Source organism: Aethalodelphis obliquidens, unplaced genomic scaffold (genome assembly GCF_003676395.1).
Source record: "Aethalodelphis obliquidens isolate GAN/ISIS:26980383/991018 unplaced genomic scaffold, ASM367639v1 scaffold15, whole genome shotgun sequence".
Taxonomy (NCBI): Eukaryota; Metazoa; Chordata; class Mammalia; order Artiodactyla; family Delphinidae; genus Aethalodelphis; species Aethalodelphis obliquidens.
In genome coordinates, this window is record NW_020837959.1 from 10,309,600 (window position 1) to 10,324,736 (window position 15,137).

A 15,137-nucleotide genomic window follows, 5' to 3' on the forward strand; every position below is an offset into this window, starting at 1 on the left:
AGGCAATAGTGAAAACACGACTGTGAAGCCAAAATGTGAAGAGCCAACCACTTTACACCAGCTCTGGTGTCAGGGACCTCTTCAGCAAATAAGCAGAAATAGCTTCGGTTCACTTTTGCCTAAACAAGATTACGCTTTGTCCAAAAAGACCAGTATATTTTGTTAAACGTTATAGGTCTCTGGTGGTAGCAACTTTACGGTAAACTGGCCTACTAGATAAACGATAAGTTCAATAGAAAATAAATGTACCAAAAATAAAATAGTTGTTTGTTATATAGGTAATATGTGCACAATTATCTACATAACTGAACTTTTGGCCCACATATTTTATGAATCTAACTTCTTTCCAAGTTCTAAAGGGTAATGAATTCAACAGTAATATAAGAGGAGGAAGATTCTAGGAAGATGACAGAATAGGAAGCACCAAGAATCTCTCTCCCCACCTAGACAACAGTCACACTGGCAGAATCTGTCTGATATAACTCTTGTGGAACCTTCAGAAGAAGGCTTGGGGGTAACTGTGTTAACCTGTGGTCAACTTCAGCTTTAGCACAGCAGCAGCTCCCCATCCCCCACTCCCAGCCTCCTGGGTGCAACTGTGGGTGTGTTCACTGGAGCAGCCTGCACACAGCTTGTGGAAGCCAGGGTGGGCAGAACAGAACCTGTCCTCCAAATACTAAGGATCTGTGCTCCGACTGCTAACTGCTGCTTCTGATCACAGAGGTGCAGACAGAAAGGCAGGCAGCCAGCTACTGCACCTCCCTCATTGTTGCAAGCACCTCCCCCTCTGACTGGAGTGACTTCCAGGAGATTTAAGGGTCTAGTGCTTCCCTAACCGCCCCCCACCTTCATTTCCCCCGCCCCCTTTCAAGAGCTAGGCCTTAAAGGTTAAGACATCCAAAAACAACTACATATACAAGGAAAATTGGAAAGTGACTGCACATGCCCAGGGAAAGTCTAGGAAAAGACCAGAGAACACCTTAAGTTTACACTTCAGGCTGATCATTGGCACAGAGGCAGCCTACAATAATCAGAAAAACAAAAATGATAAACAAAGACAATAACATAAACCACTAAACCCTGAGGAAGGAGGAGAATCTGATTTCCAAAGTTACCACATCATTGGATTGAAATGTCCAGTGTTCAACCAAAAAATCGGAAGTCATACAAATAAACAAGAAAGTATGACCTACTCAAAGGGAAAAAAAAAATCAACAGAACATATCCCTGAAAAAGACCTAATGGCAGATATATCAGACAAAGACTGTAAAACAACTATCTTAAAGATGCTAAAAGAACTAAAGGAAGATGTGGAGAAAGTCAAGAAAACAATGTGTAAACAAAATAAAAATATCAATAAAAAGACAGAAAACCTAAAAAGAAATGAAATTCTGGAGCTGAAAAGCACAATAATTGAAATGAAAAACTCACTAGAGTAATTCAAAGGCAGATCTGACCAGACAGAAGGAAAAAATCAGTCAACATGAAGACAGGACAACAGAATTATCAAGTCTGAAGAACAGAAAGAAAAAAGATCAAAGTAAAGTGAACAGAGCCTAAGGGTCCTGTGGGGATACCATCAAGTAGACCAACGTATACATCGTGAAAGTCCCAGAAGGAGAAAGAGAAAGGGGCAAAGAGGATATCTGAAGAAATAACAACCAAAAACTTTCCAAATTTGATGATAGACATGAACATAAACATTCAAAAAGCTCAACAAACTCCAGATAAGATGAACTCCAAGACCCACACCAAGACACATAGTCAAACCTTCAAAAGCTGAAGACAGAATCTTGGAAGAGAGGAACGAATTTTCAAGTACAAATAAGATTATCAGCAGATTTCTCATCAGAAACTCTGCAGGCCAGAGGCAGTGGGCTGATATATTCAAAGTGCTAAAAGAAAAAAACCCATCAACCAAGAATCCTAAATCCAGCAAAAACGTCCTTCAAAAGTGAGGCAGAAGTTAACACCTTCCCAGATAAACAAAAGCTGAAGGAGTCTGTGACAACTAGACCTGCCCTACAAAAATTGCTAAAGGAAGTCCAGCAGGGTGGAACGAAAGGGCACTAGACAGTACTAAGAAACCACATGAAGAAGTAAGTATCTCAGTAAAGACAAATACATAGACAATCATAAAAGCTAGTATTATTGTAACAATAGCTTGTAACTCCACTTTTTGTTCTCTATATGATTTAAGGGTCTAATGCATTTTAAAAATTATTAAAGTGAAAGCTAGTGTCATCTTAACTTTGTTTTGTTTTCTACATAATTTAAGAGACTAATGCATTTAAAATAATTATTGGTTTATAGTTTTGGACATAGACTGTATAAAGGTGTAATTCTGTAATGTCAACACCTGCACCCAGGCAATCGCTGATCTTTTTTCTGTCTTTTATACTTCCATCCTGCCTAGAAATTACAAATAAATGAAACTACATTATATAGTCTTCTCTAACTGGTTTCTTCCTCTTAGCATGATTTTCTTTTTAGGTTTATGCATGTAGATGCACTTATCAGTACTGCATTTCTTTTTATTGCTAAACAGTATTCCGTTGTATGGATATACCACATTTATTTTTCTACTCACCATTTGATGTACATTATTCTCCCGGGTGTGTGGTGGTGTACCACTGTGATTTTAGTTTGTATTTTTCCAATGATTAATGATGTTAAACATCTTTTCATGGACTTATTTGCCATTCATATAACTTCTTTGTAAAAGAGTCTATGCCAAATCTTCTATTTTTTTTTAATTCGGTTGTTTGGCTCATTTTTTAATTCTAAGAATTATTTATACATTATAGATTCAAGTCCTTTATTGGACATGTATCTCTGAATACATTCTGCCATTTGTTATACTGTTTTATAATATTCTTGATGGTGTTTTTAAGAGCAGTTATTTTGCATATATTTTAAATTCACTATAATAGAAATTTTAAATGTGCTTTCAAAGAGTAGTGAATAAAGAGAAGAAACAGTCACAACATAATATGAAATTTTAAAAAGTAAAATTCAAACGACATTTCCAGTATGACTCTAATTATGTAGGGTATATACACTACAAGTATGGATATGTATAAACATACACACATATATACTTGGAAAGGAATATATTAAAATATTAAAAGTGGTTATTGCAGGATTACAGGAAATTTTTATTTATTTTTTCTTCTTTTATTTTTTAAAACTTCTTCAGATTCTTACCAATGTTAAGTCAGCACTCTCTGAAAATAACTAGAATACACTGCTTAAAGATCAAACCAGTTCATCATTAGCTATACTCAGGACTTCTGAAATAGTCAAGATCCAAGTAACACCTGAAGGTAAAGGAATAAAGACATGAATATTGTATTTACCAAAAAAATAATAAAAATATTATTCATACAAGGTATGATTTTGGCTTTAAAGCAAAAGCTTAGATCTCTCCTACACACACATCACTCCAAAACAGCACAGTCCAACAAAGCTTGACAGAAATACTACAGTGATGATGGAAAGGTTCTTTCTGTTACCTGATACAGTAGCCACTGACCACGGTACAGTAGTGGCTATGGAGCACTGCAAGTGTGGGTAGTGACTATACTGACACTGACATTGAAATGTGACTGAGAAACTGAGTTTTTAATTTAATTTTAATTCAAATAGGCACACATGGCTAGTGGCTTCCACACTGGGGAGCACGACTTTAGGGGGAAAACAAACAAACCAACCAGATTCCTGGCTCTACTGACCATTTTCCTCCTCCTTCCACTCATTCAGTAATTTGCAGAAATTCAATATCCTCTCATCTCTCCCTAGACAGTCACCAAATTAACTTCAATAAAAGATCATACATTAAGCTTTTTGTACTTTCCCTTGAGGATAAGAACAAATGAAAAGTACTGGTTACTTGGGATTCGTCCCAAGTTCACAAGAATGGTTCAACATATGCAAATCAATCAATCAATCAATCAACCACATAAAATAAAGACAAAAAACACGTAATCATCTCAATAGATACAGAAAAAGCATTTGACAAAATTCAACATCCATTCATGATAAAAACTTACCAAAATGGGTACAGATGGAACATATCTCAACATAATAAAAGCTATTTATGACAAACGCACAGCCAATATACTACTCAACGGTGAAAAGCTTAAGGCCTTCCCACTAAAATCTGGAATAAGACAAGGATGCCCACTCTCGCCTCTTCTATTCAACATAGAATCGGAAGTCCTAGCCACAGCAATCAGACAAGAAAAAGAAACAGAACGTATCCAAATTGGAAGGAAAGAGGTAAAACTGTCATTATATGCAGATGACATGATACTATTATATATATAGAAAACCCTAAAGACTCCACACAAAAACTACTAGAACTGATAAACGAATTCAGCAAGGAAGCAGGATACAAGATTAACATACAGAAATTGGTTGCATTTCTTTACACTAACAGTGAACTATCAGAAAGGGAATGTAAAAACAACAGTATCTTTTAAAAATCACACTCCCCAAAATAAAATGCTTAGGAATAAACCTGACCAAGGAGGTGAAAGACTTATACACTGAGAACTATAGAACATTAATAAAGTAAACTGAAGATGAATCAAAGAAATGGGAAGATATCCCAGGACCTTGAATTGGAAGAATTAATATCATTAAAATGGCCATACTACCCAAAGCAATCTACAGATTTAATGGGATCCCTATCAAATTACCCATGATATTTTTCACAGAACTAGAACAAATAATCCTAAAATTTATATGGAACCATAAAAGACCCAGAGAATTGCCAAAGCAGTCCTGAAGAAAAAGAACAAAGCAGGAGGCATAACCCTCCCAGACTTCAGACACTACTACAAAAGCTACAGTAATCAAAATGGTGTGGTATTGGCACAAAAACAGACATATGGATCAAGAGAACAGAACAGAGAGCCCAGACACACCTACAGCCAATTAATCTTTGACAGAGAAGGCAAGAATATACAATGGAAAAAAGAAGATCCTTCAGCCAGTGGTGTCGGGAAAGTTGGACAGCCGCATGTCAATCAATGAAGTTAGAACACACCCTCACACCATACACAAAAATAAACTCAAAATGGCTTAAGGACTTAAACATAAGACATGACACCACAAAACTCCTAGAAGAGATCACAGGCCAAACATTCTCTGACATAAATCATAGCAATGTTTTCTTAGGTCAGTCTCCTAAGGCAATAGAAATAAAAACAGAAATAAAAAATGGGACCTAATCAAACTTACAAGCTTTTGCACAGCAAGGGAAACCATAAACAAAATGAAAAGACAACCTACAGAATGGGAGAAGATGTTTGCAAACTATGCGACTGACAAGGGCTTAATTTCCAAAATATACAAACAGCTCATACAGCCCAACAACAACAACAACAACAGCCCAATCGAAAAATGAGCAGAAGACCTAAATAGACATTTCTCCAAAGAAGAAACACAGACGGCCAATAAGCACAGAAAAAGATGTTCAATGTCACTAATTATTAGAGAAATGCAAATCAAAACTACAATGAGGTACCACCTCACACCAGTCAGAACGGCCATCATTAAAAAGTCTACAAATAACAAATAATGGAGAGGGTGTGGAGAAAAGGGAACCCTTCTACACTGTTGGTGGGAATGTAAGTTGGTGCAGCGGTTATGGAAAACAGTATGAAGGTTCCACAGGAAACTAACAACTGAATTACCATATGATCCAGCAATCTCACTCCTGGGCATATATCCAGACAAAACTCTTATTCAAAAAGATACATGCTCCCTCCCCTATATTCATAGCAGCACTATTCACAATAGCCGAGACATGGAAACAAGCTCAATGTCCATTGACAGATGAATGGATAGATGCAGATTTGCAGCAACTTGGATGCAACTAGAGATTATCATACTAAGTGAAGTAAATCAGAAAAAGAAAGACAAATACCATATGATATCACTTATATGTGGAATTTAAAATATGACACAAATGAACCTACTTATGAAACAGAAGCAGACTCATAAAGAACAGACGTGGTTGCCAAGGGGGAGGGGGCTGGAGAGGGATGGAGTGGAAGGTTGGGGTGAGCAGGCGTAAGCTTTTATATACAGGATGGATAAACAACAAGGTCCTACTCTATAGCACAGGGAACTGTATTCAATATCCTATGATGGAGAAGAACATTTAAAAAAAGAATGTATATATATATATGTATAACTAAATCACTTTGCGGTACCGCAGAAATTATCACAACATTGTACATCAACTATACTCCAATAAAAATTTTAAAAAAGAGAAGTTCCGGTTACTCAGATTTTCTGAGTAAAACCACATTAGCCACGAATATATATCCTGAGACCAATTTAGTTTTCCTTCTACCTAATTCTTCGGGAGTAACCTGAGTTTCTGATCTGTGCTCTTCAGAGCTGCTCAGTCACCTGTCATCTTTTTTCTAATCTTTATTCTTCCTCTTGAGGAAAAGTAAAAAGAAAGGAAAAGGACTTGATGTAACACAATTTTATCAACTGCCTCTCTAGCAAGTAATGGACTATACTTGCTAAGTAGGATTACTCTAGCAAGTGCAGACATTCATAATAAATAATCCTGTCACTCAGAAGCATGAATGTCACAATGATTTTTTTTACTTGCCCGCGTATAAAGCATGTTTTCCCTTTTGCTTAGGTTATTAGGAAGCTAAAAGGTACACTTAGGGCTCACACATAACTAACTCAATCTGTTGTTAATTCTTTCTTATAGCTTATAAACAAGTTTCTTATATACATATTTTTAACTGTTCAGGTCATTTCCTAAAGTTTAGTACTATAACACTTCTCAAAACATTTTTCCAGTAAGAAAACAAAAGTAATAAATACAAATTACTTGAACAGATTTCCTATAAGGTTTCAGAGTACTTTCTCCAATAATGTCCAAATTTTTCTGCTTTATTTATTGTTTTAAATGATCTCACATACCTTGAATTTTCATCTTCTTGAAAATGATGTGCTCTTAATTGGGATGCCACAAACAAGGATGAAGCTATTGCCAATAACTGGTTTCTCTCATTCTCTGTTAACTGGTGTCCTGAGGGAAATCAATCAATCAGTCAATCAATCACACACATAATGCTAACATCTATGCTTCTATATTACAGAGTTATTAGTCATTCAAACAAGTATTTTATCAAGCATCTCTTATGGAGCTAGTGTTGTACCAGACACTGGGCTGTGCCAGAGGGAAAGGAGGGAGCAAGATGGTTCAAATACCCCTGCTCACTGGAAGTTTATAGTCCAATTTGGGAAGGAAGATATTAAACAGATGCACAGAACAAAACAATTGCAAATAAGAAAACTACTCCCAGAGATCTCTGGGAAAAACTTAGGGCTCCTCATATCTGCTTCTCCTTATCACTCCCCACCCCAAATTTTACTTCTAAGGAGAGAGAGGATAAAATGAGGAAAAGGAGTGTTGCCGGTCAAGGACAGTGGCTGGGACATGTTTTCTAATGTGAAGGACTAAAAGAAAATAAATACGTGATCCTCTTGCCTCTATACTTACAGTCAGGGTTTGAATCCCAGTCAATCAACCAAACAACCAATCGATTTCTCTCTCTCTCTCTCTTTAATTCACTCTTCTTACCATAATACAGCTGCACCTGGGGGCAGTGGTCTAGCCTGACAAACCCGGGGAAGACTCCCTGGTCTGGCTGAGTGTGGTGCAGCGGGGAAATCTGCTCTATGTGCATAATAATTCCTCAAGAAGTGTGTGAATCAAGGCAGAACTGGATACTCCAGGGTCTGCCAGCTAACACATCCCCTTGAGTGCTCTGTAATCTCACCACAACTTCTAACACTATTTATTTACTACCATGCTATATACAGATAATAGAGTTCATTAGATGGTACAGTATAGGCAATTTGAGTGCTGGATCATCAGCACTAAGATGCTACTTGTACAATTCAAAGAAGAAAAAACCATCAGGTAGTTATTTAAGTTTATCGGAAAGAAATGAAGTAATTTCAACACTATGTCTTAAAAATTATTCAAAACAGAAATAAGACTAAAAATATTCACAACTAGAATATAAAGACTTTCCAGATCGGCAGCACATTTTTCTACGGAGAGGTGTTCCATGAAAATGAAAGGTGCAGTGTTTCATGACACTGAAGGGTTAGGAAAGCCCCAGTGACCCATTCTTCGAGACAAACCTAGGAGCACCATAAACTATAACACCAATGTGGGACGTCTCGTTGGTCTGGGAATTCAGTAACAGAACCCTCAGTGGCCTAATAAACCACATTCCTACAGGCTTTGAAAAGTTCCTAATCATCCCCAACACTGAAGCAGTGATGGAAACATTCCATATGCTTCCATAATAAACTACCCTACATGAGGATTACAGAAATTTGGTCTCGGTCTTCTCAAAAACATACCATCTACACAAGAGCTGTTCTCAAAGTATGGCCTGGGGATTACTGGGAGTCCCCAAGAGCCCCTTGTGAACCTAACTGGAATTATATAATTCTTCAGTAATTTCCTCAAAAAGTATTTTCTTCAGTAATTTCCCTTTTCGAGGAAATCTCTCTTTTCACATTGACACATGAGGGATATCTTAGTTGGGTATAGTACTCTTGGAACAAGTTCCTTCCTATGGAACAGATACTCAGTTTAAGGTTTTCTAATCTCCAGTTTATAGAGTCTGAAGATGATTTCATTCTACATTCTTTGCATATAACTTTTTTCTTTCTAGAAGCTTTAAAAAGTTTTTTGTTCTTGATAAGCCTAGAATAGTTACTCTTTTTCATTAATCCTGTCTGAAACTCAGTGAGTCTTTCCAACAACATCTCAAGTCTTTCTTAAGAACAGTGAAAAAAAAAATCTCCCTTATTATTTCTTTTAAAATTAACCTTTCCTTGTCGATTTTATTTCATGAAACCCTTACTATTTACACATACAATCTCTTGGCACTTCTCTCTACATCTCTCATCATTTCGCACATTTCATTCTCTCTACCTTCCTGCTACATATTTTGAGATACTTCTTCCATGTATTTTTTTGGGTCACTGTAATTTTGTTCTTAGCAGTCCTTTCACTTTGCTGAAATGTTTCATTTCTAAAACACAGTTTTTTGTACTCTTCTAATACCTTTAAGTGTTCTCACAATTTTTCAGTCAGCAGCAGTCATCTCCCTCCCATACCTGCAGGTCTAAAACTGAATACTTGCTGTCTTCAGGGATTCTTCTAGGTCTCCCTCCCTAGATAGGTAATCTTCTTCCTTTGTATGCAAATGACTCTGTTTGCTCCCAATAGTCAGGTCAAAGTATAGGCGGGGGTTTGCTGGTAAATGTTTAATAACCAACTGGGATGTGAAGGAAGAAGTGCGGTAGTGTGCAGCATTTGCCAATTTCCTTACTATAAGTACTTTCTCCAAGGCTGATTTCAAACCACCAACATCACATCAAAAATGGATTAGGAAGAGATACACACAGTGGCTCTCCTGAGGCAGTATGACAGCCCCTGCACCTACGGAAGAGAGTCCTTGGAGAGGTGTTTCAATAGTCTACACCACCTCGTCCTTGAAGCCATCCTTGATTCCCCAAATTGCAATTAGTTTCTTTTTTCTCTGCTTCAAGACACTTTGCTTGTATCTTCACCTTAGCACTTCTTTTATTCTGTCCTGTAGTGTAGTTAGTTCTTTACCTGTTTATTTCCCTAATGATATAACCACTTTAAGGACAGGGAAAATATATTATTTCTCTTTGATTTTCTTCTAGAGTCTATACCAATTATTTGTTGAATGATTTTAAAGACTGAATTTTTAAAGGCAACACTTCAGTCACATATTTACCACTTTTAAAGGTACAGAAATACTTGACTAAATTCAAAGGGAAAAAATAAAGAGAAGTGTAATTAACAGTAGACTTCTTGTGCTAAATCAAAGTTGTCTAAACATTCCACAACGAAGAGAAAGACAATTCTAATGATTTCTTTTGATGGGCCTGGTGGTTCAAGTGTAGCAAGGCAGCAAAGAAATAAGTCCAAAATGTCCATTCTAGGCTATCTGAAATTATACTTCTTAAAATATCTTCTTCTTCAATTTTCCCTTTATTTCAAAATCAAAATATCTACTTCTCCATTTTCCATTTATTTTTCAGAAACAAAGGAAAATACCTTTTCAACATCAGCATCTAATAAGTTGACGTGAAGAACAAATTCTTGTGTATTCTATTTTTAAAGTTTAGACACAATCATTTCAAGGTTCAGTCTAAGAGACTTTAGTAACACTGCCCTAGTCTACAAATAAACTTGGGATAATATACATATATAATAAAAAAATTTAATGCAGTCATAAAAACAGGCACTTGCCTATGAATAGTGTCTAGGATAGCTGGACAGATGGGAAGCAGATGGGTAATCCCAAAGGGGCAAAATGACTCCGCCTCAAACATATGGATAAGATCCTGGATTAACTTCAGTTGCCACTTCCTGCTGTCTCTTTCAGGCACATATATCAAACAATCAAAGATGATACAGTTTAATATATCTAAGACATGCTCTGGGGAAAAATCGGGAAGGAGAAATACAGTAATCTGAAGAAGAAGAACAAGAGGTAGTAGCCATTCAGAGAAGAAAGAACTGACATGAAAATAATATGAAGGAATAAAATAAGCAGTAGACATTAAGAATGGCAAATATAGGTGTGTACTTTTAAATTGTCATATCGTACATATTGTACAGATGATATGACACATACAGCATACTCTGAAAACTTCTGTGGTTTATGAATTTGAATCCTAGCACAACTGAATGAGTACTGAAACAGAAGTTGAAACCACTAAGTTAAACACTAAGTTTAATTTCTGGCTTTATTATATTACTGGTCACTTAGCCTTATCAGTCTTTCTGGGCTTTGGTTTCCTCACATGTAAAATGAAGGGTGAGACTAAAAATTGTTAAAGGCCTTCTAACAACTTATAACAATTTAAAAATTGTTATGCATAAGAAACAGAATTATGGTGTCTGTGCTGATAACTGCCTGCCAAAAAAAGAAATGTAATATTTAAGTTTATTACAGCAAACTGCAATATTCGGTTTTAAGAAAATTTCTGAGTTCTCTTGAGAATTTAGAACATTTTCAATTGCTGCTAAATATATAGCACATAGTACCCAACTCCAATTAGAAATTTTAAATGCTCCATTTTCTTTTCCATGGTAATGGGATATAATACCAAATATGCATAAACACATGTATAAATGTGTGTATGTATATATAAATACCCATGCACACATACAATATGTGTGTTCTAAAGGTTCCCTTAAGTTTTTTGTTTTGTTTTGCGGTACACGGGCCTCTCACTGTTGTGGCCTCTCCCATTGCAGAGCACAGGCTCTGGACACGCAGGCTCAGCTGCCATGGCTCACGGGCCCAGCCACTCCGCGGCATGTGGAATCTTCCCGGACCAGGGCACGAACCCGTGTCCCCTGCATCGGCAGGCGGACTCTCAACCACTGCGCCACCAGGGAAGCCCTCCCTTAAGTTTTGACCTGTTCTCTCCTTCTGCCTACTGTTTCACGTAAGCCAGGCAGACACAAAAGCACATGGAAATCTGAGTCCATTTCACAACCGACAATAACTTTTAATTAAAACTTTGGAAAGGACAAGAAGCCAAAATGTTAGGATCAAAATAAAACCAATTTGTAATCTGGACACATGTACAGTTAAGTAAAAATAGTCAAGGTAATACCTTCTCACCCATACTATGAACAAGATTCTTTTCCCTTACTGAAAACCATTGAATTGTACACTTTTAATTGTATGGTATGTGAAACATATCTCAGTAAAGCCATGATAAAAATAAAAAGAATCATCTAAATCAAAAAAAAAAATAAAAAAGATTCTTTTCCTTAATTCAACAAATATTTATTTAATGTCTGTTTTAGTTGCTAGTGAAACAATAAAAAGCAATAACATTAAGTGGTTCCTGGCTTCATGCAACCAACAGATATTAATGAAATAATCACACAAGAACAAAAGTGCAATCATGTTAAGGTTGTCATTTATATTTTTAAAAATTCAAAAATTCAGGAAAAAGAACCTGATGATTCATTAGTCTCTGTTTTAAGTTCCGAAATAAAACACATTCTTTATTTTTCTTGGTACTAATGATAAAGCCCTTGTAACACTGAAGTTGTGAAAGAACAATCAAATCAGTAATCTCCAGTTATTCTTATGAAAACTCTGTATTATAAATTCTGATGTAATAAGTTGCTTTGTAAATGTATTCAGTGAAGCTGACCTGAATCTATATACAGCTCCTAAAATGAAGGAGTCATTTTATATACTAAAACACTTTAAATGGATATAAAGAACACTTAAAATTTGTGAGAGAAGACCTAATCTTCATATGTCCCCAAGCTCATTAGAAATATACGTAGAGGGCTTCCCTGGTGGTGCAGTGGTTGAGAGTCTGCCTGACGATGCAGGGGACACAGGTTCGTGTCCCGGTCCGGGAAGATCCCGCATGCCGCGGAGCGGCTGGGCCCGTGGGCCGTGGCCGCTGAGCCTGCGCGTAACATTTCTGGTAAGTCTCACGTTAAGTCCTGTCAGTGTCTTAACACCATGCTAACCACATTTTCAATGCGCACTCAAGGGTTTTCTCTCTCACTTAATGAGCAATTTTTCTACTACCTGGAAACGCTCACTGATAACTTTGCAGTGCTAAGTTTCACAGTCCACTCATTACTTTATTCAAAACTCATTTTTCAGAATACAGCCATCATCTTCTTAGACATCCCCATTTTCATTAATAGGAATAGCACCTAGTAGTCTGAAATTTTCCGTGCTAATTTTCAAAAAGATACACTTTTAATATTAAAGAAGAGTTCCTGTATATACTCCTATCAGTGGGGAATACAAACATGTATTGACTTTCAGAAACACAACATTCCACATACTAGTTGAATTTCTCACTCAACAAAATTACAGATTATTACACATTCATGAGTCACTCATGAATACTCAAAATCATGAATGTCTATAGTCTAGGATACTCTAAGTATATCAATAAATCAAGTACAATATAGGCCCAAGGCCCTAATTTCAGAATAAAGTATACACTGTAATAAGGTATAAAAAATAATAACTTTAATACACTAAAATACTTCAATATATACAAACCTTTAAAGCCATCAGGATACACATCAGAAAGAAATTTAGTGTTGATGTCTCCTTTTACAAAGCGTGAGTTGATTATCACCTCTCGAAGTAATGCAATATTATGTGTAACACCTAAAAATAAAATGATAACAGGCTGAATTAAAAACAATGAGTCTGTTAAAAATCTAACTCCTATTATCTGGAGAAATTTATCATCAGTGTCCTATGGCCTAGCAAAAAACCATGCAAGATTACTCACCTCCTTGATTTCAATTGACAACAAAAAATGTCTGAACTTGAGGCAGCAATAAAACTCTGAATGCAAATTTAAGAAATTCAGTGGGAAAATCAATGTATTTTCAATAAATGTTAGAACTACTAGATACACATTTGGGAAAAACAGAAAGTGAACCTCAACCCTAATTCATAGCATACATAAAAATTGACTCAAATTGGGTCACAAAACTAAAACTATAAGACTTATAGAAGGAAATCAGGAGAAAAATCTGTTACCCTGAGGTAGGAAACAGATTCTTAGATAGTACACAAAACCCATGAACCATAAAAAGAATATCAACAAATTACACTCCATCAAAATTTAAAAGTCTGCTCTTCAAAGGATGTAATTAAGAAAATGAAATTGCAAGCCACAGAGAAAATATTCACAACACATATCTCAAATAAAGAACTTGTATCTGGTATATATAAAGAATGCTAACAATATAAAAATAAGATGACAAGCAAACCAGGTGAGAAAAGATAGGCAAAAGATCTAAGGAGACATTTCACAAAATATATACAAATGGCCAGTAAGCACAGGAAAAGACATTCAACATCACCGTCAAAGAAATACAATGGGATATACCCAAACACCAATTTAAGTGGTTAAAGGTTAAAAGACAGATAATACTAAGTGTCGGCAAGAATGTGGAACAAGTGGAACTGTCACCACCTGTGTGGGTGACAGGGAATAAATTGGTAGATTTTACAGTTTACTTCCACTTTGGACTATCTGGCAGTTTCTTTAAAAGTTAAACATATACTCACCATATGATTCAGACAATTCACTCCTAAGTATTTACCCATGTTAAAATAAAAGCATATGCCTATACAAACACACACAGAGGTTAGCAGCTTTATTTGCAAAGTCAAAAACTGGAAACAATCTAAATGTCCATCAACAGTGAATGGATTAACAAAATGTGGTTTGTCCATATAATGGAAATCTACTCAGCAATAAAAGGAAGTGAGTCCCCCAATACACATAACAAGGATGAATCTCAAAATATTATGCTGAATTAAAGAAGCAAGACCAAAAACAATGCATACTGAATGCAACCTACAGAAAGTGGATCATGTGGCTGCATTAGGACAGGGTCGGAGAGAGGGTGGAGAGGCAAAGGCCATGAGGAAACTTTGGGAGATGACAAAAATGTTCAGTATTTTGATTGTGGTGATGGTTTCACAGGTGTATACATGCATATGTCAAAGCTCATCAAATTGAATACTTTAAATATGAGTTTATTATATGTCAAGTGTACTTCAAAATAAGTAGAAAAGGAGAAGGGGGGCTGGGGCAGGGGGCAGGGGCGGTGGGATGGGGGGGGAGGAGGGAAAGGGAGACGACAAAGAGGACGAGAAGAAGAAAAAAGCCTGTGATCAAGTAGGAAAAACTGAGCCTAGTACACAATGACTATTCCAAAGTAAAGTTTAAATAGGTAACTACCACAAGAGGGATATGAATGGTATGAGGAGGATTCTGTGATATAGAAAGACTTTATGAAGGGAGTAGATTACAAAGATATTAAATAGGAGTAAAAAGTAAAGCAAAAAGGCATCTCAAAACCATGGAAAGCAGGAATTAGAGTAGGTGTCCACTAGAAGGGTGACTGGAGCATAAGAGAGCTGAAGTTGAAGTAAACAGAGAGGTTTGCTAATTCCTTCCAATTCTTTAACCCACTCTTGCATAGTTCTAATTTGTACCACTATACTTCG

The 15,137-nt window shown here is 36.3% G+C and overlaps 1 protein-coding gene across 3 annotated transcripts in view; it reads right to left on the minus strand.

Annotated features, from left to right (window-relative positions):
• PCCA (propionyl-CoA carboxylase subunit alpha) overlaps nucleotides 1–15,137 on the minus strand; it is a 357,444-nt gene that overhangs the window by 145,834 nt on the left and 196,473 nt on the right. For all 3 annotated transcript variants that reach the window (XM_027115894.1, XM_027115896.1, XM_027115895.1), the window contains 2 exons: nucleotides 13,164–13,274; nucleotides 6,961–7,069 (listed from right to left, as the gene is read on the minus strand). In XM_027115894.1, coding sequence (XP_026971695.1) covers nucleotides 6,961–7,069; nucleotides 13,164–13,274 — 220 coding nt within the window. The remainder of the gene's footprint in view (nucleotides 1–6,960; nucleotides 7,070–13,163; nucleotides 13,275–15,137) is intronic.